This window comes from Leiobunum rupestre, chromosome 9 (assembly GCF_980474605.1).
Source record: "Leiobunum rupestre chromosome 9, qqLeiRupe1.1.hap1, whole genome shotgun sequence".
Taxonomy (NCBI): domain Eukaryota; kingdom Metazoa; phylum Arthropoda; class Arachnida; order Opiliones; family Sclerosomatidae; genus Leiobunum; species Leiobunum rupestre.
The window spans coordinates 16142133-16166745 of NC_143392.1; the positions used below are offsets into that span (position 1 = coordinate 16142133).

The 24613-nt window shown below is 39.4% G+C and overlaps 3 protein-coding genes across 7 annotated transcripts in view; all 3 read right to left on the reverse strand.

The window, feature by feature from the left end:
* Window positions 1-2875: 2875 nt before the first annotated feature.
* On the reverse strand, window positions 2876-7647 carry LOC149926680 (hepatic sodium/bile acid cotransporter-like). Of its 2 annotated transcripts, XM_090159464.1 has the most exons (4): window positions 6804-7647; window positions 6454-6625; window positions 4615-5158; window positions 2879-3650 (listed from the first exon to the last, which is right to left on the reverse strand). In XM_090159464.1, exons 1-4 carry the CDS (start codon window positions 7380-7382, stop codon window positions 3587-3589), a joined length of 1359 nt encoding a protein of 452 aa, XP_090015590.1. In that variant the 5' UTR covers window positions 7383-7647; the 3' UTR covers window positions 2879-3586. The 2 variants fall into 2 exon arrangements, with proteins under 2 accessions (XP_090015589.1, XP_090015590.1); XM_090159463.1 differs by having other exon boundaries at window positions 2876-5158.
* A 163-nt stretch (window positions 7648-7810) lies between these two features.
* LOC149926681 (dnaJ homolog subfamily A member 2-like) lies at window positions 7811-11081 on the reverse strand. Of its 3 annotated transcripts, none has more exons than XM_090159467.1 (10): window positions 10848-11081; window positions 10404-10575; window positions 10206-10335; window positions 10064-10144; window positions 9861-9994; window positions 9656-9798; window positions 9398-9596; window positions 9206-9333; window positions 8475-8667; window positions 7811-8020 (listed from the first exon to the last, which is right to left on the reverse strand). In XM_090159467.1, the coding sequence occupies exons 1-9, from the start codon at window positions 10914-10916 to the stop codon at window positions 8479-8481; spliced, it is 1245 nt and encodes a 414-aa protein (XP_090015593.1). In that variant the 5' UTR covers window positions 10917-11081; the 3' UTR covers window positions 7811-8020; window positions 8475-8478. The 3 variants fall into 3 exon arrangements, with proteins under 3 accessions (XP_090015593.1, XP_090015592.1, XP_090015591.1); XM_090159466.1 differs by having other exon boundaries at window positions 7811-8056; XM_090159465.1 differs by lacking the exon at window positions 7811-8020 and adding an exon at window positions 8079-8339 and having other exon boundaries at window positions 10848-11080.
* A 119-nt stretch (window positions 11082-11200) lies between these two features.
* Window positions 11201-24613, reverse strand: part of peb (zinc finger protein pebbled) — a 76005-nt gene continuing 62592 nt past the window's right edge. For both annotated transcript variants that reach the window (XM_090159461.1, XM_090159462.1), the window contains exons 2-3: window positions 19048-19526; window positions 11201-18158 (exon numbers count right to left, since the gene is read on the reverse strand). In XM_090159461.1, the coding sequence (XP_090015587.1) occupies window positions 13413-18158; window positions 19048-19526 (5225 nt within the window). In that variant the 3' untranslated portion in view covers window positions 11201-13412. The remainder of the gene's footprint in view (window positions 18159-19047; window positions 19527-24613) is intronic.

Sequence of the window (24613 nt, forward strand, 5' to 3'; positions counted from 1 at the left end):
ATTATGAGCTTTGCGGGAAAGGGGTAAACGATGTGTATTTTTTCGGCGCGTGAGTATTCCAGCGTTCTAATGGGGGTGACCAAAAGGGGTAAACAATGGGTCTTTTTGGGGCGTAAGGATTACAACAGGAGAATGGGGGTTGTTAAAAAAGGGGTAAACACCGAGTCTTTTTGAGGCGTGAGGATTACAGCAGGAGAATGAGGGTTGTAAAAAAAGGGGTAAACACCGGGTCCTGTTTCGGTGGGTGAGGATTACAGCAGGAGAATGGGGGTTGTTACAAAAGGGGTAAACATCGGGTCTTGTTTCGGTGTGTGAGGATTACAGTAGGAGAAGGGTGTTGTTAAAAAGAGGTAAACACCGGGTCGTTTTTCGGTGCGTGAAGATTCCAGAGTTAGAATGGAGGTTAAAAGGGGGTAAACACCGGGTCTTTTTGTTACGTGAGTAGTCTAGCAGGAGAAAGAGGGTTGTTTAAATGGGGGTAAAAATCAGACTTTTTTGACGGGTGAGTAGTCTAACAAAAGAAACAGGGTTGACAAAAAGGGGTAAACAGCGTATCTTTTTGGTGCGACGGGATTCCAGTAAGTTTCGGTTTTGGCGTCATCACACGCGGAAAAGACCTCTTTTAAGACGTTATTAATACCTCAGCCCATTACCTAGCTGAAACCAAGGTATTGCGTTATAGTACGACTCCTTAAATTTCCTCCATGGTTACGTGGTGCTCTCGAGAGTAAAAACTAAAATCGAAATAATAGTAATTTGGAACGCTTGAAATACGGAGATAGCGGGTTATTTGAGGTTTCGCTACATCTACTGTCATCCAAGACGTAACATTAACATTCAATAAAATTGTTATTTAATTTATACTTTTCTTTCGAACCGATCAACGGGTCTTCCCCCAAATTGGTCCGAAATCTCTTCTTATTACGAAACGAAATAAATTATTCAATAATTTTGAGGCCATCCAGTCCATCACCCTTCATTCTGGGTTTCTAGTTATTTCTCAAGAATGAAATTATTAAATCGTGAATCATTATAATTTCATAAACGAAAGTGCTTTTCAAAATCGGTTACTGGCACGGCTTTGAACTTACATCATTTCATTCAGATTTTTTTAAGTATGGGCTATTGTTTCATGCAAATTTCGCGTGCTGGAATGGCAAATACATTTCGCTGAAAAATCTAGATAATAGACCCTCATAGAAATTGACACGATTTCGTTCCAGATTAACAGTTAGCCAGTGGGCTCGATTCTGGGACAAAACGTTCATTTAAACCAACACTTTCTAGTTAACGCCCTATAAATTGACGCGAAAAAACCCAAAATACCTGTACACCTTTTCTGGTAGCTTGCTAATTTGGGCTTAAAGTGGAGATATGATTTGTTAATAACTTCTAAACCTATATAAATACAAATATAGATTAAGACAAACCCACAAACCAGGAAAAGATAGTGATATTATGCCCATAGGTAATACAGGGGAAAAACTGTGTCACATGAGAAAAGGGTCATATTAAATTGAAAGTATCAAAACAATGATTAGAATCTTATTAAATACGGTGTACATTGAAAGTGGTCCAGAATACGGGGTAGCAGTATCTAATAATGACCCCTACATTTAAAGTTGTCCAGAAAATGGCTACAGCCCAGCGTTGCCTGACGTACGATAATTATCGTACACGTCGATAGTTTCGATTTCATTTTTGAGACGTACGATAATAATCGTACACGGCGATAGTTTAGATCTAATTTTTGAGACGTACGATAACAATCGTACACGGCGATAGTTTAGATCTAATTTTTGAGACGTACGATAATAATCGTACACGGCGATAGTTTCGATCTAATTTTTGAGACGTACGATAATTATCGTACACGGCGATAGTTTCGATCTAATTTTTGAGACGTACGATAATTATCGTACACGGCGATAGTTTCGATCTAATTTTTGAGACGGACGATAATTATCGCACACGGCGATAATTTAGATCTAATTTTTGAGACGTACGATAATTATCGTACACGGCAATAGTTTCGATCTAATTTTTGAGACGTACGACAATTTCAACGGCGATAGTTTCGATCTAACTTTTGAGGTATACGATAATATCAACGGCGATAGTTTCGATCTAATTTTTGAGACGTACGATAATTATCGTACACGGCGATAGTTTCGATCTAATTTTTGAGACGTACGATAATATCAATAGCTATTTTCGATAATTCAGCCTCCACGTATTTAATTATTTTTAATATTAGTTTTTGTTTTAGTCAGATTTTCCCAATAGGCTAAAATTTATTTCCCGCAAACATAACTTAGACCAAAAGTTTAATAACAATATTCCCACAAAATTTATATTTTCCGCCAATTTTCAAGCGTACGATATATTTTTCTGAAATCGATAATTTTCTTTCCAAGATCTGGCAACGCTGCTACAGCCCATTGGATCTCGTACCAACGAGAGAAAATGTCCAATTTACGACCGCGTTTCGGTGGTTTTTCCATAAATAGGTCAATGCCAAAAGCTCGCCTCAGCAGTCTCCATTGTATTTCTTCTCACAATGATGGCAAATACGAAAGTAATCAGCCGCGAAAAGACAGACAGATTTGGTTCATATTTATACACGTATAAAACAGAGCTGTCAAGGAACAAATGAATAATTTGCCCATTCGGAAGCTGCCTGGCGCAACTCTAACGTACTGATTAGAAGCACTCTCTGGCGTTCGAATATTGCGTCATTGCGCCGTGTCCTTATCGTGCGAAGTAGCTTGAAACTTTCAAGGTGGCCTTCGTGCCAAGTGGAGATAGGCCTAGGAAACCGACATTTCTCGTTCCGCGTGGAAAAAAATGAGCAAATTTATTACGTTCAAATTTTTATTTTCATTATTAACTACCGTTTCTTTTCTAACGAAAAATACTTTAAGTAATTTATACTCTATCACAATATTTTGCAGATATACAAGAATATATTTTTGCGGGCATTAAAATTTCTGTTTATGAAATATATTTCGTTGATTTCGTTTTAAATTTAAGTACCAAATTTAATTATTTTAAAATATTTTGTTATAATTTCAAAAATACGTAGAACATGATTTTTTGGAAAAATACTTATTTAAGTGTCACGATAACGCATTTTCAACACGCGTGTTAACAGTTTATTTATAGAAACTATTGGACTATTTAACCCAAAATACGGGCTTCTTGATAACAGCCATCACAGAGTAACACAACTATAGAACTTTCTTCACTGAAAGTCACCTTCTACTAACTACATTTCCCGCATGAATCTAAGGCACAACGGGCGTCTATGGAAGAGAGTAATTTGATCCATCCGTTTTATTTAGGCGGATGAAAGTAATCAATGCCATAGATTCTTGGGGGAAATACCACCGTGCACACCACAATGCCTAATGTGTAAAAACTCAAGACTAATCCTTGTTTACTAGCGCCATTAATTTCCAAGTTTTTGATTCCGCACGTTACAACTGCCAATGTTGATTTCACAATTAACAATCTATTTAATTTATAAATAATTAACGTATTCGTCGACACGATTTTTTTCAAATAGTAACTTTTTAAGACAATACTAATGGGCGCCAATTGGTTCTTTGTCCGGGGCGATCCCTGGAACTGGCTCATAAACGTGGTACCTGAAAATTATAGGCCAAATAAACAAGAAGTCTATTGAAATACGTGTCACCTCAAAGACCAACCACCTCGCGGCGGCGTTCAGGGAGAAGTTTGCTACAAGGTGCAATTGAGGCAAACTTTGCCCTCGCCAATATAGGATATTTTAGCATCTAGATATTTCTACGCGCTTCTAAGAATATATCTAAGGTACCTCGTATTGTTCTATTATTCATAAAATGAGATTAAAATTATCGGAGGAACAACAATCTCTCACGGTCACGCTAATGAAAATGAACGCTCAAGAATGATAAGAAGATAAATACCGTAGACTATAAAAGGACAGCTATTGACAACTTGTAAAGCTAAATTGAGAATTCCCAGCATAAAGGCCCATAGTTGAGACCCAAAAATTGCGGTTAAATAGAAACTAAGCTAAATATCCTAAGTCTATAGTTATGTTTCACGAGTGTGTCAGGTAGTGTGGAGTTACGTAGAATTGACGTCATAAACGATAAGCGCCTCCAGGAAGAATGATACGCTAGGGGTTAACTGGTGCTAGTTACGTTTAAAACAGGTTGTATTAACAGACGACCTTTTAATGTCGAATATACTTCATTTAAAAACTGGGCTAATGATTTGCTTTGAAGTCCACCAAAAATGTGTGGTCCTTCTCAGTAAAAAATTTAATTATTTAACCCGCGGATAATAGGGGAATTGACACACTTCAATGAAAAATTACTATAAACTTATATAAATAGTAATACTAGTTTTTTCACAGACCACGCAATAAAAATAAGTTAATTTTGGACCGAACACCCTAAAACCCGATATAACATTTTTTAAAAACGGATTAAAATCTCTTTCGCGATATATCTACTTTAATGAACGCCATTTTCGTAATGACTTTTGAAGTCACCATTGCAAGAACTAAGGTCTGAAGGCGAAGTGACAATCTTGCTGGCATCGTCATCGGGCAGTGCGTACCTGTGCTTCTTGTCGTAGCAGTCCTTAAACTTCTTGACGACCAGCGCCACGAGGAGAGGAATGGGCGTGACGATGGACGCCGCGACTGGGACCACCGACGCCAAGTCCGCGCTGGGTTGCGTCAACGAGAAGCCCAACAAAACGATGGAGATTCCGGTGTTCTGGACGCCCGTCTCGATGGCGATGGCCACCAGGTCGCGCTTCTCGAGGCGGAAGACGAAAGCGACGATGACGCCGGCCAGGAATCCGATCCAGACGTTTAGGGACGCCGCTAGCAAGATCTGCCAGTTCATGATCTCGAACATGTACAAATTCGTGATGGTGGCGAAAATGACAATGTACAGAATCATGACGATGGAGGCCGGGGCGATGATCTTGCGACAGAATTTGGCCGTTTTGGGCAGGTAGCGTTGGATGAGGAGGCCCACTCCGAGCGGTACCACCATGGACACCAATGACGTCACGATGTTGCGGAAGGGAATGGAGCTGATGCTGCCCTTGAACAGGGAACTTCCCAAGGTGAACAGCCAAAACGGCATCATCACTGAGAAATAATTCGCAAAATGGCCGTTGATTATAGTTTCATTTGAAATCTTGGGTGGGGTTAAGGGGAGTTTCTGGGTGGATATATGAGCCTTAAAAATTCCAAAATATAAAATTATTTGGCGGGGCGAATTTATTGATACACCCTCTACATCAATTTTTTTTGGGGGGATTATTTCGTTACATTCTTATTACATGTATGAACAACTGTGACCCTCCCTCACAAAATACTGAATTATGACTTGTTAAAAAATCCAGTTTGATCAAGACTTTTAGTGTTTACTGAGCCAAGCCTTGAATTTTCTCTTACAATCATACAGATTAGGGTATGAAGTTCTATATAAATCTAACGTGTTTTACTTCAAGTGTTTTCAATGACGTCAAGGAGGAATGTTTCCCTAATTGTGGGATTTCACTGACGACCTTATCCGCCCTCGCACTGATCTGATCTTATCAGGTTATCAACAGAAATTTTGCAATCACGGTACTGCTACTTGGGAAACTAGTACGAAAACAAAGTTTTACCGTTTTATTTGAAAAGCCGAGCTGCATACGTCAAATTTTGCCCTAATATTTCCCAAAGGAAGTACTGGATCACAAAGATCACTTAACCTGACAGTACTGGGAAAAGTACGTGTCGTAGCAACACTAAACTCTCAGGTGACAACGACGCCCAACCTACACTAAATAGTGTCTTCCTTGTTTATTTTAACGGAAATAAATATTTTTAAATTAGCTACGCATTAGCTATAAAAAATTATTTTCTATTTTGAAATTAAAAGAAAAATGTGTTACCATACTTATTAAGGAAAATTATTTCACAATTTATTATTTAAAGTCACCCAACAGTGAGCATTTGTAAAAAGACAGTCTGTAAAACTAGTCAAACTAGTTTCCTGTAGCAGTATAAACTTTCAGGTGCTTTTTAGTGACTGCGTATTAAAATGAGGGAGAGTAATATAATAGTAAAAAAGTCTGTAGAAAAAGTTAGGAATATTGTTTGAGGTGGAGGGTACAAATTGACTACCCCTCCATAGAAAAAAATATGAAATTCCTGTAATTTATAATTATCTCTTAAGGACAAATTATTAGCCTAAGGGTATTTAACACTGCCCTCTTTATCCTGGTTTCCACGTAATCATTTTCGACTGAAAAATTATCTATTCCTTTTACATAGAAGAGGCACGTCATTATAAATTGTTTTTAATTATCCAAACTCTTTTGAACTAACTTCCCCATTTTTTCTTAAAATATTTGTAGGATTCGAAAGTGGCTTTTAAGTGAAAAATATCTTACGGAAAGCGGCTAAGTTGCTGATGAATGTTAGGGTTATACTGAGGTTAAGATTTCCACCTAGTAATACTGTCCACATATTACTGGCACCACCCCCAGGAGAGCATCCAAATGTAAACAATCCTAATTGAAGGTTGTGATCGTTGAAAATTAAGTGTCCCACTCCAAAAGAGACCTAAACGGATAAAAAAACTGAGTTTGACAAACAGGAAATGGATCTTAATTGTACATATTGCAACCTTGGAGATTAATAAAACTTCAATTAAAATTACACTGTAGTCTACACATACAGTTATTTAAGGTTGTAGTTTTTAATTAAGAAAAGTGTAGGTTTAATAAAAAATATATCTTACCAAAGGCATTACGATAGATTGGCAAAAAAAGCCAAGCAAAGGAGCAATGGGTTTAACAAGTACCGACTTGACCACTTCCATATCCAGGGCACATCCCATATTTATGTAGTTGACTGATACAAGTACAGCCACAGACACGATAAATACGGTCTGTAGTTTCGAATTTGGACGAACTACACTGACTGGAAGAGGTTCAGAATAAGATTCTTCATTTATTTTCCCTTCTGGTGTAGACTTTAATCCTTTAGTCTTGATTCTGATATCACCAAACCCCAGGAATTTTCCTTTAATGGTAAAAGTACCGTTCCAAATACGATCTTCGGGGTAAATGGTTTTGTTGAAATACCATGTGGAGTCTTGCACAACATCAACAATTCTTGGTTTTTCCGAATAAATTGACGCCATTTGAGGTTCAAAATCGGTATTAGCATCGTTGATTTGAAACTCTACTTCTTTGTATTCTCCTTCTTTTAATCCGGAAACTGAAGAAGGAATGAAAGTAACATGGATTGCCGCGGTAATCTCCAATAATAAAAGTAGAAAACCGAATAACAACGCGAGAAAAACTACGGGGCACATGTTGAATCTTTAAAGAAACCTAAAATAGCGGAATAATGTCTCGGCTGATCCCGATTGTCTCTTTAAAAACTAGGGAATCAGCGCGAAAAAAATAGAACACCAACCTCCTACGAAAACTTCACCAGTGTGAGGATTTTCCCCGACAGAGCAGACGACTATCGACAATACTTTTCTCTGACGTCATACACCAGAGAAACCCGTTCTTATTATTACGATATGAAAATTGGTGGTTATTGTTATTTAAATTGGCTACCACTAAAACTCATACTATAAATCCGGTTCGAAATAATTTCCAGAATCCTTAAATCACCTTGCCCGAAAAGACACATACGAGGAAATAAATTAATTTTTTCCGTTTGCTTAAGGTCGTAGGTATAGTTATAACGCGCCATCTACGTTAAGACCGAAGAACTAAAAAACCCAATAAGTTTAATTTTTGTTTTCAGATTTAATTATTGTCCACTCAGTTACACATTTTAAGATATTTTCCTATATTTTTTATTTAATGGTCACAATAACCTAAAACACTTGTAACACAGATTTATAGAAAATTAAACACTCAAAAGAAGCCGAGAAATTATCAGCACTTTTTTTTAGTCCTAAAGAATGGTCAATAAAATGAAGATGGAATGACTTTCCTATGGGTTGTTTAAACATGAAAAGAGAGAAATCATCTTTACGCGATAAATACGCATAAAGTTCAAAGATAAAAAGTCATTTTTTTACAGTTCTTTCAGAAAACAATCTTACATTCAATTCTATAACTTTATACAATAAACTTGCCGAGCTACGGTTACTAGGAAATTGTTTCATATATTTTAAAACTAAATATGGTTACCATTATCACTTATAAATAATATTGATTAGAATTAAAGCCTACAAAGTTTTAAAAAACCTAGCGGATGAAGTTTCTTTTTTTGTTTTAACCACTTTTGAAGACCTCCAAAATATTTACGTCTTTTAAAAAAAAAACGAAAGAAAAAACGTATTTATAAGGCTATTATTATTGTAATGGGAAAAGGTGTATGACAAGTGGAGTAGTAAGAGTTCCAAAGTAGAATTTTTTATAATTATAACATATAGGACGTTTACTTTTTCATTGATGAGCGCACTGAACCCCAGGCATACGATGACCACCCCCTTCTTCATCAGAATCATAGGCTTCCGTTTGACGGCCACTGTGCCCGCTGCTACCAGCGGCAGCTTCATACTCCTGTAAATCAGCGTCTTCGTAGTCTTCTGGCAAAACAAAAGATGGCCGAGGAGGCAAGAAGTTTTCTAATTGCTAAATATGTAAAAATTACACCAAAATAAACATTTGTGGTCAATAAATTAATTATTCAATCGTCAGGGTCAGAAAAATAATTATTCAATCGTCAGGGTCAGAAAAATAATTATTCAATCGTCAGGGTCAGAAAAATAATTATTCAATCGTCAGGGTCAGAAAACAATTATTTAATTGTCAGGGTCAGAAAAACAATTATTTAATCATCAGGGTCAGAAAAACAATTATTTAATTGTCAGGGTCAGAAAACAATTATTTAATTGTCAGGGTCAGAAAAACAATTATTTAATCGTCACGGTCAGAAAAACTACTTAACCTTCAGGGTCAGAAAAACTAATCGTCACGGTCAGAAAAACTATTTAATCGTCAGGGTCAGAAAATAATTATTTAACCGTCAGGGTCAGAAAATAATTATTTAACCGTCAGGGTCCAAAAACTAATTGAGTCTAGGGTCCAAAAAATTACTTAGTCTAGGGACAAAAAATTACCTAGTGCTTGGTAAAAAAATTAGATTTTTTAGGAAGTGATTGAAACTTGCCTTTAATTTATCTTCATCTAAGAAATGATTCTCGGGGAAAATAACATCAAAACGAATGTACAAGTTTCCTTTTTCAAATGGATTTCTGTGAAGAGGCATTCCCTCACCCACAATTCCACGAAGCATTCCTGTTTTATAACAAACATAACATTATACAGAGTTGAAAGGCACCGATTAACACAATTTAATTACCTGGCGTGATTACTTCTCCCGGTAAATGTTTAACTACAATATCTCTATTGTCTAAATGTTTGATAATCATGCTAAATCCACATAGTGACTCCGTTAAGGTGACTTTGTGTGAAGTAAATAAATCACAACCTTCACGTTGAAATTTCTCGTGATGCTTTTGTTCTAAAATAATAATTACATCTCCTGGTTCCACTCCCGGCTAAAATTAAAAAAAAATTAGTACATTTAAAAGATATGAACGTCGTAAAGCAATTATACCTGTTGATCCCCTTCACCGCGGAAGACAATTTTCTCTCCATTTCTCATGCCTTTGTCAATAGCTACTTCTAGAATTTTTGAGTTATTGGTGACTTTCTTGCCTTTGCATTCCTTGCACCGATCCTTTTCATTGATTATTTCGCCTATTATATCAATAAAAACATTAACAATGCACTCTGTAAGATAAATAAATTTAAAAGTTCACCTTCTCCTTGGCAATCTGGACACGATTGCTGCATTTGTTGCATCATACCAGGACCAAGTTGACGGTAAGTGACCTTTACACCACGACCATGACATGACCGACATTGTTGCATCGCTCCAGCACGACCCCCTTGACTGTGGATATGCATGATTGGGTTTATAGACTGTAAAGCTATATTAACAATGGAATAAGGTAATATTTACCCTTCACAAGCAGTGCATATAATGTTTTTGCTAAGCTGAAGTTTTGCAGTTTTGCCATTATACAAATCTTCGAGTGACACTCTATTTACGAAGTTTAAAAATAAGTCCAAACTATAAATGATACATTTATTTACAAACATACTTCAATTGATGAACGGTGTCTTCTCCTCTCTGCCTTCGTCGTCTACCACCACCGCCACCGCCAAATCCCATTCCTCCCCCAAATAGTCCACCCCCGAATAAATGCGAAAATATATCTTCAGCAAACATGCCTTAGGTAACGATTGAAAGATTAATATTTATTTTAATTGATTTCACACTGTAATTTCTTAACAATTACCATCACCGTGGCTGCCGCCTCCTTCTTTCAAGCCTTTCATTCCATATCTATCGTACACTTCTTTTTTCTTTGGATCAGACAAAACTTCATAGGCAAATGAAATTTCTTTGAACTTTTCACCTTCCTCAGGGTTTTTATCAGGGTGGTATTCTTTGGCCAATCTTCTGTAGGCCTATACAAAGTAAATTTAAATAAAATTTCATATCACAAGAAACGTGTATTGTGGTTGTATCCTTGGATGAAATAAGCGATTAGGCCTGAAAAGATAATGACTGGATGTTTTGTAGCACGAGCATGTACGCACTAGCTGAGGAGCCTGAGACCAAGTCCTATAATCCCGCATCTTTATGCTATTATTGTAGGATCAACCCTTACACGTTTGTACTTTTGTTTTAGCTTAGTTTAAGTTAAATAATAATTAATAATAAAACAAGGTGAACTTACTTTTTTAATCTCATATTCATTAGCATTTTTCGAAACGCCCAACAACTCGTACAGCTTCGTATCAGCCATTTTGAGATAAAGAGAGAGTAAATTTCCGGCTGCACTCAGAAGGTGATGCAAAATTTTTTCGTACAGTCGAAATTTTCTTTGTGACGCAACAAGAATCAATGGTAGCCTGTCGCCATCTACACTAAACTTTGCGAAACACCAACTAAAAACAAGGTGGGAACTTTCAAATGATGGAACTACGTGACAAAAACTATACGAAACAATAGATAAGTTTAACGTACAAATAAACAGCCAAAGAAGTCAGAATACAATGATTTTAATTCAATTTATATCTTTTCACCATTTACACAACTGAGTTTTGGGGGTTTTACAGTGAATGATGTGATATTCAAATGTATTTTTTAAATATTTTACAAAAAAAATTATCAGCGTGACAATTTCTTATTTCACAATTAAAATAGTATTATTCACAAAATATTGCTAGACCAAATTCTATTATTGCGAATAACTTTACTTTTTATATATCTTTAGTAAGTTGTTAGTGATTTGTGGATGGACTAGAAGAGGCAATTTTAACTTTAAATGATTTTTTTAAAGAATATCCTTAATTTTTTAAAATAAGTAATGCGAGAATGATAGCGGTGGACGGGTATTTTTCAACCTTAATAGCAGCTTAAGCGAAAAATGCTTAAAATAAAAAAAACAATTTTTAAGGCCTACATTTGCATAGTTCTTTCTTACAAAAAGTTGAAAATAATAAGTAGTAGCACTGTTATTTAAACTCTAATTACCCAAGGCACAAAGCAAAGGCAAAAGCGGTGCCAGAAAAATAACGTTCTTTAAGGCAAAAATGGCGTCGTTATAAGGCAACTCTACGAAAAAAGCGCTACCTGTCAGTGAGTATGTAAAATACAAATCCGGTCACGTGACCAGTATATCAATAGTTTCGAAAAAGTGCTTTAAATTTAAAATTTATATTTTCTTTTTAACTTCATCTAAATCACAAGTAGGAATGTTATGCAAAAAGATTATAGTTTTTCTTACGGTGTATTTTATATTATATTACCACGTTTATTGCCCTAAAAACCTTTGGTCTTATGAGATATTAATTCTTTTTTACTTAAAAACACTAAACGATAACACTTTTTGCTATATAAAAAGGGTTTAAACCTTAGAAAATTTGTGATATGCTTGTTCACCATCTGTTTAAAACAAATATATTTGTCCTCGGAACAATTATTATTTTCCAAAAAGGATACGATGTGTAAACGTAATGCGATTTCATTAATATTATACACAAAAATAATAATAACGAACAATATTTAAAAAAATATTTACAAGAGGACGTACAACTATTCGATAGGTGCTTGAAGATTTATATAGTGCTACCCAAAATATTTTGTACAAGGTGCGCCTAACACTATTAATAGCCCTTAATTTTTATAACGATAAAATGTTCAACAGTTCTCATCTATAAATATTCGGTGATATGGCGATCTGATTTGAAAACATTTTTTTATGAGGCCCCTAAAATGTGTAATATCATTTTTTTTTAAATACACACGAATAATAGAAAGTTCTTTCGATAAAAAACCATGTTATTTAATTTTTATATTTAAGGCAGCTCTAATGCACTGTTATTATTTTTATTTACCGTAAAGGCTCAAATGGTTTTATATAATTTAATGGGAAAAATGGTTCTTTTCACATTGAAAATAACGTTATTTTAGATAATTATACTTTTTTTTATAAACATATTCGAAATTAAATTTTTATAAAAAATATTTAAATATGTAAGGAATGAAATTTATGATTCTTAATTTTTCAATTAAAGAAATAAAACTATTTGTAAAAAGTTGGAATTATTAATATTTTTTAACACTTTTTAACAAAAATGGAAAATGCAATTTTTTTGGTCAAAAAAAAAAAGTTATAATAAAAATATCTTGGGGGGGTAGTAGTGAAATATGAATAAATTTCCCCCAAGTAGTTACTGTTATTATGAATATTAGTGCAGCGAAATATTTAAAAAATGTAGATGATTTTCCAATTATCACAAGTGAATGATAACTTCTCTATATATATAACCTAAACTAAGATTCGCCACTTTTTTTTTTCGATTTTCTCGCGTTAACCTCTCCAAAAGGTACAAAAATGTGTTGACAAAAGTAAATAACGGTATTAAAATGTCCAATGCTTTATCGGTGAACGTTATTGAATCATCCGATATACAATATACTATATATATTTTTTATAATAATTCTTTTTTTTTACAATATAAACAACGTCAGTCCCTCTTTATTTAAACTCTATCACAAATATATATTTCCTAAATGATGTATCCCTGAGAACGTCTTCATATTGTGGTAACGTTGACTCAAAAACCCGTCGAATACCGAAGCCACTCGATTTTATCGTGGTACTTCGCGTTAAAACGAAGCGACAAAGTCTTACTTGGGACGAGTGTTCTCGGATAAATTTAATTTCTACGAAACTGGGACTGAAGAGATCACAGATTGGCTAAGAATGTCCGCGCGTACCAGAATGGGGTCGAGGTTAAACTTCCTTGACTCCCAACAGTCTGGCTGCTGAATCGGCAGAGTCCAACATTTGGTCGATCATCTTGGAGTCGCAAATGCCCAATAAGTTCTGAATTAAATCGGTGTCTTCTTCCTTTTTGATATTGCCGCTTTCGTTCTTGGCGCCACCGCCGGAACCATTCGACTTGCGCTCGTTTTCGCCGTTTTCGTCGCGCGACATGAGATACAACAAAGAGTTCTGGCTCTTGGGTTTCCGTTTCTGTTTCTTGGGACGACTACTGGCAACGTTGAGGTCGATTTTGGGTGGAGCCGAACAGTCTTCGTCGCTACTGTCCTGAGTCCTGGCTGAGCTGGACTTGCCGGAATGCTTGCGCCTGTGACGGATCATGATGTGTTTGAGAGAAAACGTACGGTTGCAGATGTCGCAGGTGTAGGGGCGAGCGCCTGAATGAGTTTTGACGTGACGCCTCAGATCTTCGGCGGACCAAAACCTCCTGGTGCAGAACGCGCACCTGAATTTACGTCCATCTTCTTCCAGATGTCCGTTTTCGGCGAGGTCCTCTAATTTATCTTCGTTGTTGTTCTTCTCGGCGCCTTCGCTTTCTTCCATCGTGGCGCTGTCCGGCGGCGAGTTCTCAACCAGTCTTTTGTACTCATCGGCGTGCGCCGTTTCCAAATGCGACAAACAGTCTTTTCGGACGTCAAATGACGCGTCGCACAAGTGACACTTATAAGGGCAGTCGCTGTGGTCACTCGATTTTTCGGGTGAGCCGGGGAGAGCGCCTTCTTCCAGACTGTCGCTGAGATGGTCTCCTTCGACGACGTCCTCGTATTGTTCGGGTTCCGAAGGTTTACTCTTGTTTTTGGCTCCGATGACCGTTCCTCGGCTAGCTGAGCCAGTCTTGTGAAAGTGTTTCAAGTAATAGTGTTTCCTGAGATTGCCCGACGTTGAGAAAGTGCTACTAGGACAGACGTTGCACTTGTAAGGCCTATCGGGAACTGTTCGGGTCAAGATGTCGCTGTTCTGACCGTGCTTCCTCATTAGGTGTCTTTCGCAATTGGATTTGGTGGTGAACCAAATCGGACATCGAGGACATTTGAAGGGTTTCTGACCGGTATGCGTTAAGATATGTCGTCTTAGCGAACTGGTCCAAGGGAACTTCCTGGAGCAGAAGGGACAGGCGACGCTGTTGGGCGAGTCCATGTACGAGCTCCTCTTCTTGGCGGAACTATTGGAAGGTGACGACTGATTGTCGCTACTTTCCAAGGGTATATTTTCCACCATTTCTTTGTTATCTTTCAACTCTTCTTCCTCGTCTTCCTCCTCCTCCCCGTCTTCTTCGTCCTCTTCGTCATCGCCTTCGTCCATTTCTTCGTTCTTAGCGACCTCGCCTTCGCCGGTGGTCAAAAACTGTGGAAATTGTTGAGAATTAGCGGTGTCAATAACGGAGCTAACGCTGGCGAGATCGGTAGGCAAGTCCCGGCTGGTTTCTTTCGGGTCGGGATCCGTTTTCGAAGCGGTGTCGGGTTCCGGACATTCGATGATCAATTCTCCATCTTCGGTTTCGCGATCTTCGGCGGTAGATTCTCCTCCGCGGCCGGCGCTCGATACGGACATCAGAGATAGTTCCGCGTTGCTCAGTTCCGAATGGAAACTTTCGTCTCTCATCTTCCTGGGTTCTTCAATGTCCTCCCTTAACGCGGAGGACGCCAGTTTGTCCTCGTCTTTGTTCGAAGAGATGGTTCCGCCGGAAGAAGCCGAACCAGCCTTACTGGTTAGAACCACCCTCAGGGCGTCCCTGGTTTTGTTGGACAGAGTTTGCACCGTATTTTTGCTAATGGCCGGGGACAGTGTGGGGATGAAATTGCGACTTCGAGTCGGACGGGCGAACTGGGGGTGCTTCCTTTTGATATGTCTCTCCATGTTGGATTTGAGGGTGAAGCCGGCCGAGCAGTAGACGCAACTGAAAGAGCGTTGATTGCGAGGCGACAGACGGTCGTTCACTATTTTGAATGCCCGGTATGAGCTGTCGTTGTTAGTCGCGACGTGGTTGACGGGAACGGGTATCATTTCCCGTTGCTGTGGCGGAACTGACGGTACGACGATCGGACTTCGATTGCGTACTAATAAAGATAACGGAGCTTGAGCCGTCAAGGAAGGCATGGGCGGGAATGGCATTCGAAGGGGCCTCGATGTCGGAGGTCTGGGATAGTATTGCATAGCGGGTATCCTCCTCACATTGGAGAAATTATCCGGCTTCGGGTCTTTGTCGACGGTCAAAGCGATGGCCTTGGTTTGCGGAGATTTGACGGTCAAGTCCAGGGCGTGTACGGCTAAATCGAGCGGTTCGTCTTGAGGCGGAGCCACTTCGGATAGACTAACCAGTCCGTTGGCCGCCGAGACCACGTCCTCGGTCACGGAAGATTCGTTCTCGTTTCCGGTCAGTTTGGACGACAGACACAAGGCCGTGACTGTTAGGTTTAGCGGTTGATCTTCGTTGGTAGTTGGTCGCGATCGAGTTAAAGATAACGGCTGCGGTAACGGTAAAGGCAGCGAGATAGGGGTTGCCTCTTGCGGCGTTTCTTTGTCGGGGCCAATGGCACTCTGAGACAAATCGGTCGGCGCGGCCTTGCTGCTTAGATCGAAAGATCGTTGTTGAGGAGATTGAGTTTCGTTGAGCGAGCCAAAGTCCCAGTTGTGGTTGCTATCGGCAGTTTGAGACGAGTCCCATTTGGAAGGGCTTCCGGCGTCGTCCGACATGGCTCCCGCTTCCTCCTGGTCCGAACAGTCGCTTTGACTGTTGTTGGAGGTGACGATATCTCGCAACTTTTCCTTCATTTCGGGATGTTGTTTAGCCACGTGTCGAATGCAGTTGTTTTTGGTAGAAAAGCCCAGTTTGCAGAGGGTGCAGAAGAACGGTTTCCTACGACAGCTGTTGTGAAGAGACCTCAAGTGGTGACGAAGCACCCGATTGGACTTGAAATCGACGGTGCAGTATTTGCAAACCGTCTCGGAGCCGCTAATTTCGGGAGGTAGGGTTTCGGACACGGTGTCCCCCATATTGGGATTGTATTGCATGGAGGAGCGAATCTCGTGCTTGGTCTGCTTCTTGTGTCTCTTGCGGACGTGCCTTTCGCAATTGGCCTTGGTGGTGAAGGCGAACTTGCAGATGACGCATTGGAACGGCCGTTCCCCGTTATGGGTCCGCAGATGTCGGACCAGGGTGCTTTTGTCGGTGCTATTGTAAGGGCATAAACTGCAAGAATACGACGAACAACTTTGCGGGTGTTCCCGGTTGTGGCGTTTCAGCTGGCTAACTTTATTGTAGTGCAAGTTGCAAAGTTTGCACGAGTAGATTCCTTCGACGATGGCGCCGTCCGTGTCCGCGTCTTCAGAGCCCTTGATGCTGGAATGTTCCGAGTCTTCCTTGGATGGAGTTTCGGGACTAGCGTTGGCCGAATCAGCGGCTATGGGCGATTCCGGCGAGACGCAAGTGGACGAGTTGGCTTGCAAAGGCGAGGCCGGAGTGGCTACGACCGGCGACGAGCGGATTCCTCCGGCGAAGGGCGATTTGGACGTGACCGAGATGATGGACTGAATGTCGGCGAAGTCGCTGGGTTCGGCGATGCCTTCCTTGCCGCCGCCGACGTATTTCGGCGGCTCCGGCTTCCCGTGGACGAAATAGGAGACGTTCTCGAAATTGTTTTCTTTGGTTCGGTCTTTCTTGATTTTGATTTTGGGGATTTTGCGAGAGTCGTTGTTCTTGAGTTGCAAAACGGCCAGGAAGTCTTCTTTGCGGGCTTCCGGCGGTTGGGCCATCAGCGAAGAGCGATCGATCTCTCCGCACTGTTCGGTCATTCGATGTTTCAATTGATGGGTTTGCAGGCCGCGAGGGGTCAAGAAGTCGCATTCGCAGGTGGCGCAGTAGGTGCCCCTCGGGTCCGAATGGGTGACGGCGTGCAAACGCAAGGCGCTGGCGCACGGAAAAGACTTGTCGCATTGGTCGCATTCGAAGGCGTGGAAGGCACTGCTGGGACGGCGAGAATTGCTCTCGCAGACGGACTTGGCGATCAACGAAAACTTGTTGGACGAAAAATCGATAAAAGACAGGTCCTGGAAGCCGACGCCGGCGAATCGGTTGCCGGTACCATTGACTAGACCTCCTTTGCAATTGTGGTCCCTGTAGGCCGAGTAAATCGAGAATGTCCCGTTGCATTCCTTGCAGTAAATCGGGTCGTTGGCGTGAAGCTTCATGTGTTCTTCCAGGACCAGCCGGTTGCCGAAACTTTTATCGCAAATGGGACACCTTTGTTCCATCGGTTCGGCGTCGGTTTCGGCGGCGACGGTGACGCCGTTGCTCTCCAGTTCCACTCGTTTGCTACTGGGATGGTTGGAGGCTGAGGCCGGCGTGTCCGCTTTCCTTTTGTGGGAATGTTTGCTTCTGGAGTTGGTGGCGGCGGCGGCCGCGGCGTCTCGCTTGAACTGCTCGGCGTCTTCGCCGTGGGTGCGCATATGTCGGTGCATATTGCCGTTGGTGGTGAAGGCCATGGTGCACAGTTTGCATTTGAAGGGCCGTTCTCCGGAATGTACGAGCATGTGTCGGTCCAAGGAGCTGGCCGAGCTGAGCGTCTTGCCGCACAGGCGACAAGTGTGGGAATGATCGTTCGGATTGTGCTGCCTGATATGTACGGTGAAATCGTGCGACGTCGTCATGACCTCGTCGCACAACGGGCAGATGTAAGTGCCATTTTCGAAATGGGACTGAAAAGAAACACCACACCGTTAGACTCTGGGCAAGGTAAAAAATCTTAAATTGAAAGACCGATTACAGAGAAACACACATTTAGAACGTTCGCAGGGTGACCACAGAATATTTTTAATTCCTTTAAAGGAATTATAGGAAATTTATCAGTTAAACATAGGAAAATAGATAGGAAGCAAATTGGGGGGGGGGGGAGAAAGAAATAGGAGAAAATTAATTATACAATATGAAGACTTCTAAGGGTAAAATATCAACAATTTTAATTTCTTCAGACGTTTGAGTTAAAATATAGGGTATTATAGGAAATTTAATGAATTTATAGGATAAAAAAGGAAGGAAATTAAATTATAGGAAATATAGGAACTGTGGTCACCCTGCGTTCGATTAGAGCTAGGAGCAACAAACACAAGGAGAACGCAGCTAGCCTTTAAACTCGCTATTGCAGTGTTGTGTACAAGTTTCAATGAACGAGCCTTTACGGAAAGGGATTCCGAATTTTCCCCTTCCGACAGCAGCAGGCGCTAAAGGTTCTAACCAATGAAAACTGTACGACTTTTGACGGGTTGCGTTATCCGTGTTTGGGCAGTGCTGTGTTTGTTGTTCTATTTTAATGCTTCATTATAAACTAGATGGCGCCAAACATTTTGACGGAAAGGGAATAAATGCTGATTTATTACGTACAAAAATATAAACCAAAAAAATACATTTTTGAAAAATCGAATAAAAAAATAAAAAATTCCGCCGATTTCAGATAATATAAAATTGATACGTTTCAGACTGCGGGCGCCATCTGTCAAGAACTAAATTTATAAATCGACCTCTAATGGCATTGGTATATTCTGCCTTGACAAACGCGTATCGATCTAGAGTAATAACGGCAATATTTACCTTATAAGCCTCCCCGTTGGTCTTATCCGGTTTGATTTCGTTGGGAGTTTGGAAGGTTTTGGGGTCGCTGGCTGGCCGTTCCTCTTCGCTCTTGTGATTAGTGTTCTGATGATGGTCGTTTCTGATATGAGCACCTTTCTTCTTGGACGGTTGTTGATTGTTGTTAGACAGATCGTTGACCTTGTTGACCAGCGACAGGGTCAGAGAGTTGGACGAGGACTTTCCCCTGGACGAGGCGCCGTCTTCCTGGGGCGCCATGGCTTCGACGGGAGCGGCTTCCAGCTTCATCTTGGCGACGATGGCCGTGGCGCTGCTGTCGGCCTTCCGCTCGGGACGCCCGCCTTTGTTAATGGCGTCTAAAATCTTCCGCCGTTTCGCTAAGTTGATGATTTGATTCGCTGCATGTTTCTCAATATCACAGTTCACTTGGTCCTTGTTGATTCGAAGTTTTGGAATGGCTACGTTTCCCGTTTCATCATCTAGAAAAGAAGAAAGAATCGTTGAAGTTAGACACGTAACTGACGGACATAGTTTCGAGATAAAGGTTGCTTTTCACTAGGACAAAAATTCCACGACGTAAAAACATTGTATTAGGCCATAATAATCAGCTAGGCTAATACCCAAAGCACCACCTTAGGCCTAATTCATCAAGCGACTTTTAAAGCCATTCATGGAAGTTTATAATAATATTATAAACTATTCTAACTTATAGGAAGCTAGCATATTAAATATACTAGCTCCCTATAAGTTAGAATCGTACATAGGCTGTGCGTTAACAGCGATTTATCCCAAGACGTCGAAATCGCCATCTGACGGCGAAAAATCGAAACATGAGCTTGCCTGTGAAATCTGGTTTCGTTTCAACGACGGGAAGCCTAACGCGAGTTGTCGCGAAGATATAAGCTTTAAACTACGAATGTTTTACGGTAATACCTTTTCATATTGAAATGAATAAAATATTCTTCCAAAATGTTTAGTTGTTTCGTTTAAATTTCCCCCAAATCAAGGATTTCGCCAGCCAATAAACCCATCGCCACCCGTGTAAAATTAAAAAAAAAGAAGGGTCGTTAGGGCTTGCTCCACTCTACGTGCTAGCGTCGCGCGCTTCTGTTCGTCTCGTATCCATGGAGATAACAGTTTCCGCTACCGACGGAAGTTGAAGAAGCTAAAAAGATAGGGCTAAAAATCGCCGCAGGGAGTCACGTATACCGGTTCGGTTTTTTTCGCTGTTAATGTTAGATCTACGGTGGATTCTAACTTATAGGGAGCTAGTATATTATAAACTTATGATTAGCCCTAATGTTCTTTTTTGTTTTTTTTTAGTGGATGGTTCAGCGTCGTGGAGTTTTCGTTTTAGTGTAAACCCTCCTTTTTGGTGGCCTAATACGTGCACCCTCGTCGTCATAGTGAGCGCGTGCTGTGACTGGGTGTAATAATTTCAGCAGGTTGGGTATTTTTATCGCTAGGGTATTATGTCAATTTTACATCAGCGTAATTATTTGGACTAACTGGCGCACCAATGATGTATTTATTTATAGTTAGGAGGTTAAGTATAATTTTATAAACGTGCCCCGAATGACGTTATCAATTGCTTAGGCATTTAAGGGCCACACCGGCGTTTGAATTTGACCTGTTTCACGCGCTAGTTTCCAGAATAGGATTCCTACCACGTGCTAAATTTGGGCAGAATTTTTCAAACGCTGGTGTGCCCCTTTAAATACAAAATTTTAAAGAAAATAAAAATCAATGTGACACAGCCTATCTCTATAATGTTTTACTACCGTAAACAACCTCGAATTTCATGATTTTATTTCATTGGCTGACAAGCATATTTCGTAATGGTGACGTACGATGTCGTCAGATACGGGTAGCTCACGTGACGTTAAGTGAGAAAAGCGAATCTTAATAAATCTGTTCAAGTAAATTTAATTAAAAGATTTAAATCTCTAGTAGCGCTGTGCGAGTACTCGGCCTTTTTTGAGGTCGAGAACTCGAACTCGACCTCGAATAAGTAATTGGAGAATAGTCGTCGATTACCGAGTACCAAAAAATTGCATATTCGGATACCCGATTACTCGAATAAGCTGCTCTCTAAACTCGTCAAGTATTTGTTTTTTCTATCCTCGTTTGCCTCAAAGTTCAAAGGGGGGTTTTCACAACTTTTTGGGGGGCAATAAACGGTACCTACAAATTTGTGGTTTACTTAAATTAAAGGAATATTTTTCAGCATTGAAAGTTACTTTATACTCCTTTTAAATTTAATTTCATAATTACTTGAATAAAACCAGCTCCTAATCAAGTACTCGATACCCCGACTCGTTAAAAATATTATTCGAGGTTTTGTTTTAGTTACTCGACTCGAATAAGACAAATTTTCCCTTAGTCAAGTACTCGATTACTCGACTCGAATAAGACAAATTTTCCCTTAGTCAGGTATTCGATCACTTGACTCGAATAAGAGAAAGTTTCCCCTTAATCAAGTACTCGATTACCCGACTCGACTTCGATATTACTCGACTCGAATACTCGATGAAAAACAATTATACTCGATAACCGACTCGATTGCCTAAAACCACTAATCGCACAGCTCTACTCTCTAGACTTTAGCCAACCACGGAGAGCTCTCGGGACTATGTTTTATTTTGGGAAGAAATTGGTTTAACAAAGTGTGTACTTTTTTCGCGCCTTTATCTCCTGATACAACGCAGTAAGCGAAAAACAAGGTGTAATAAAATTCGCCAGCTTTCAATTATCCTCCGACGGAAGACTTAGAAATATCCTTTAAGGATTAGAAGTAAAGGCACCCCACTTAAGGATCAACCAGCCGACTAAGAAACGCGAGCCGAAAGAAACTAAAAAGAGATTTCTTCCCTCGCCGATGCTCTTGATAACAAAAGAAGAAGACTATTTTTATTACCCCGAGGGAAAAGGGTCGAGTTCGCACGGCGCCACGATAGCGAAATATTTCATACGCGTTTTTACGCAACAACAAAATGAGACGCGCCACCAAAGATCAGCAGCTGGAACCATCCCCGAGGCATCGTGAAGGACACGCCATGATCTCTGGCGAATTTCGTCATCAAATGATGATATAGCTGCTGTTAGGGCGGATGGATCGGATACGTTTACGAAAGGCTCCGATGCGAATATGCAAACACGGCATTGAATCACCGACAAACACGACACTTTTATAACACATCAGTAGGTTAAAATATCTATTTTTTTAACTCGCTTATCGTATTAGCCTAAGGATGTTCGTAGGAAAAACACACGTAGAATTTGAACTAGCGCAAAACCGTTTGAATTTTGAGGGTCGAGTTACATTTTGCACACTCAAAGGGGTGCAAAGTGGGGCGGACCGTTAAATTTGGGGCACTGGACTAAACACTGTTTGCGGACTATCCGATTATCCCAAGTTTGGGTGTATCAGATGCATTTTCCAGGGTAAATGGAAAATTTAATTTTTCTTAAAATTTTAATTTCAATTGTTTTTTTTACCTTCAATCAAATGGCCCCTGGGCTGCAGCCCATAAAGACCATGCCTAAATCCACCCCTGGGTGCAAACAGGCCCGACAAGAGCGGACGGAAACCGGTACAAATTACCAGTAGTAACGGCTCTCCTAGGGCCCAGAATTATTATTTTACGGGACTCGGGCTCGCTTTCGGTGGCCCTTGGTCCAAAACGTATTATAGTACCGTTTTTTATTAGGCGTAAAGGGCAACAAATGATACAAACGAGTCCCTGGTCGAAAGGGAGGAGCTACTGGAAATTCGTCCCGAATTACTCAAACGATTCTGCGCACCTTTAAGAGTTATTAAAAATATAAAAAAACAGGCTAAACTGGTAAAGAAACAATCCAGAATGCAAGCTACCACGTAGCGCCTACGTTAATCCTCCTAACAAAGCCCCCAAACATCATCGAACCGCGTAGCTAACACACTATAGTTCAATTCCGTCTATCGAGAGAGAGAGAGATTAATCAGGTTCCCTCGGGATTAGAGCGAATGAATAGTTTGCCGCGGCGTGTATCGACCGAGTTAATTACAGATGAAGCGAGCTGTGGGAAATTGCAGAGGCGAGGATAAAATAGCGGAGGGAGGGGGGGGGCTTTCTTTACACTGGGATGATATCGGTAACGATCCTCCGCACAGTTGATCGTCGCCATGGCAACCGTCCGGTACACAGAAAGAATCAGGCCGAGGGGGACCCGCTTCGGAAGAAATGACAGGGGGGTTCGCGACCTTCACTCCGATGCTATACCGCTGGTAGCTATATGTTACTACACTGTTATCAGCCATTACAATGAGCCGAAATTACCAATCTACAGATTTTTCTACGCTCGGTAATATACTTTCAAAGGTTACTTCTTCACTAATCTTATCTTAATGACTTTTATCGTCATCGATAATTTCAATTATGCAAAATAAGATGTATTAAGATTCCATTTTGTCTCCTTAGTTACCAATTTAAATAAAAACAAAATATAGTATCTAATTCAGGTCTCCCAGCCAAATGTGCTCAAAAATATATAGGATAATTATAGGATCGAAATTTCCAAATTATAGGATATCAGAATTTCAAAATTATAGGATATCAAAATTAAAAAATTATAGGATATCAGAATTTCAAAATTATAGGATATCAAAATTTCAAAATTATAGGATATCAAAATTTCCAAATTATAGGATATAGGATATCAAAATTTCCAAATTATAGGATATCAAAATTTCCAAATTATAGGATATCAAAATTTCCAAATTATAGGATATCAAAATTTCCAAATTATAGGATATCAAAATTAAAACTTATAGTATATCAAAATTAAAAAATTATAAGATCAAAGTTCTAAAATTAAAGGATAATTACACGAAACAATTTCCAAATTATAGGATATCAAAATTTCCAAATTATAGGATATCAAAATTTCCAAATTATAGGATATCAAAATTTCCAAATTATAGGATATCAAAATTAAAACTTATAGGCTATCAAAATTAAAACTTATAGGGTATCAAAATTAAAAATTATAAGATCAAAGTTCTAAAATTAAAGGATAATTACACGAAACAATTTCCAAATTATAGGATAATTATATGATCAAAATATCCAAATTATAGGATAATTATATGATCAAAATTTCCAAATTATAGGCTAATTATATGATCAAAATTTCCAAATTATAGGCTAATTATATGATCAAAATTTCCAATTTATAGGCTAATTATGTGATCAAAATTTCCAAATTATAGGATAATTAAATAAAAATTTCCAAATTAGAACACTAAATTACAAATTTAAATGAGTTTTATATTATTAAAATATAGAAATATGTAAGCGTATATTTAAAAGGAGTCATAACAACGTAAGATAGATCAGAAAAGAAAATTGAAAAACTTTTGGGATCTGCTCCTTCGTCGTTTCAATGACAAATTAAATATATTCATGGTTGGTATGTAAATCATTTATAATTTTATCAGTTGGATTTTAACCGAATATGCTAATAATGTAGGGTAAAAAATGGCATAGGATTATATGGGGCCATTTCTGAATTATAGGAATTATCG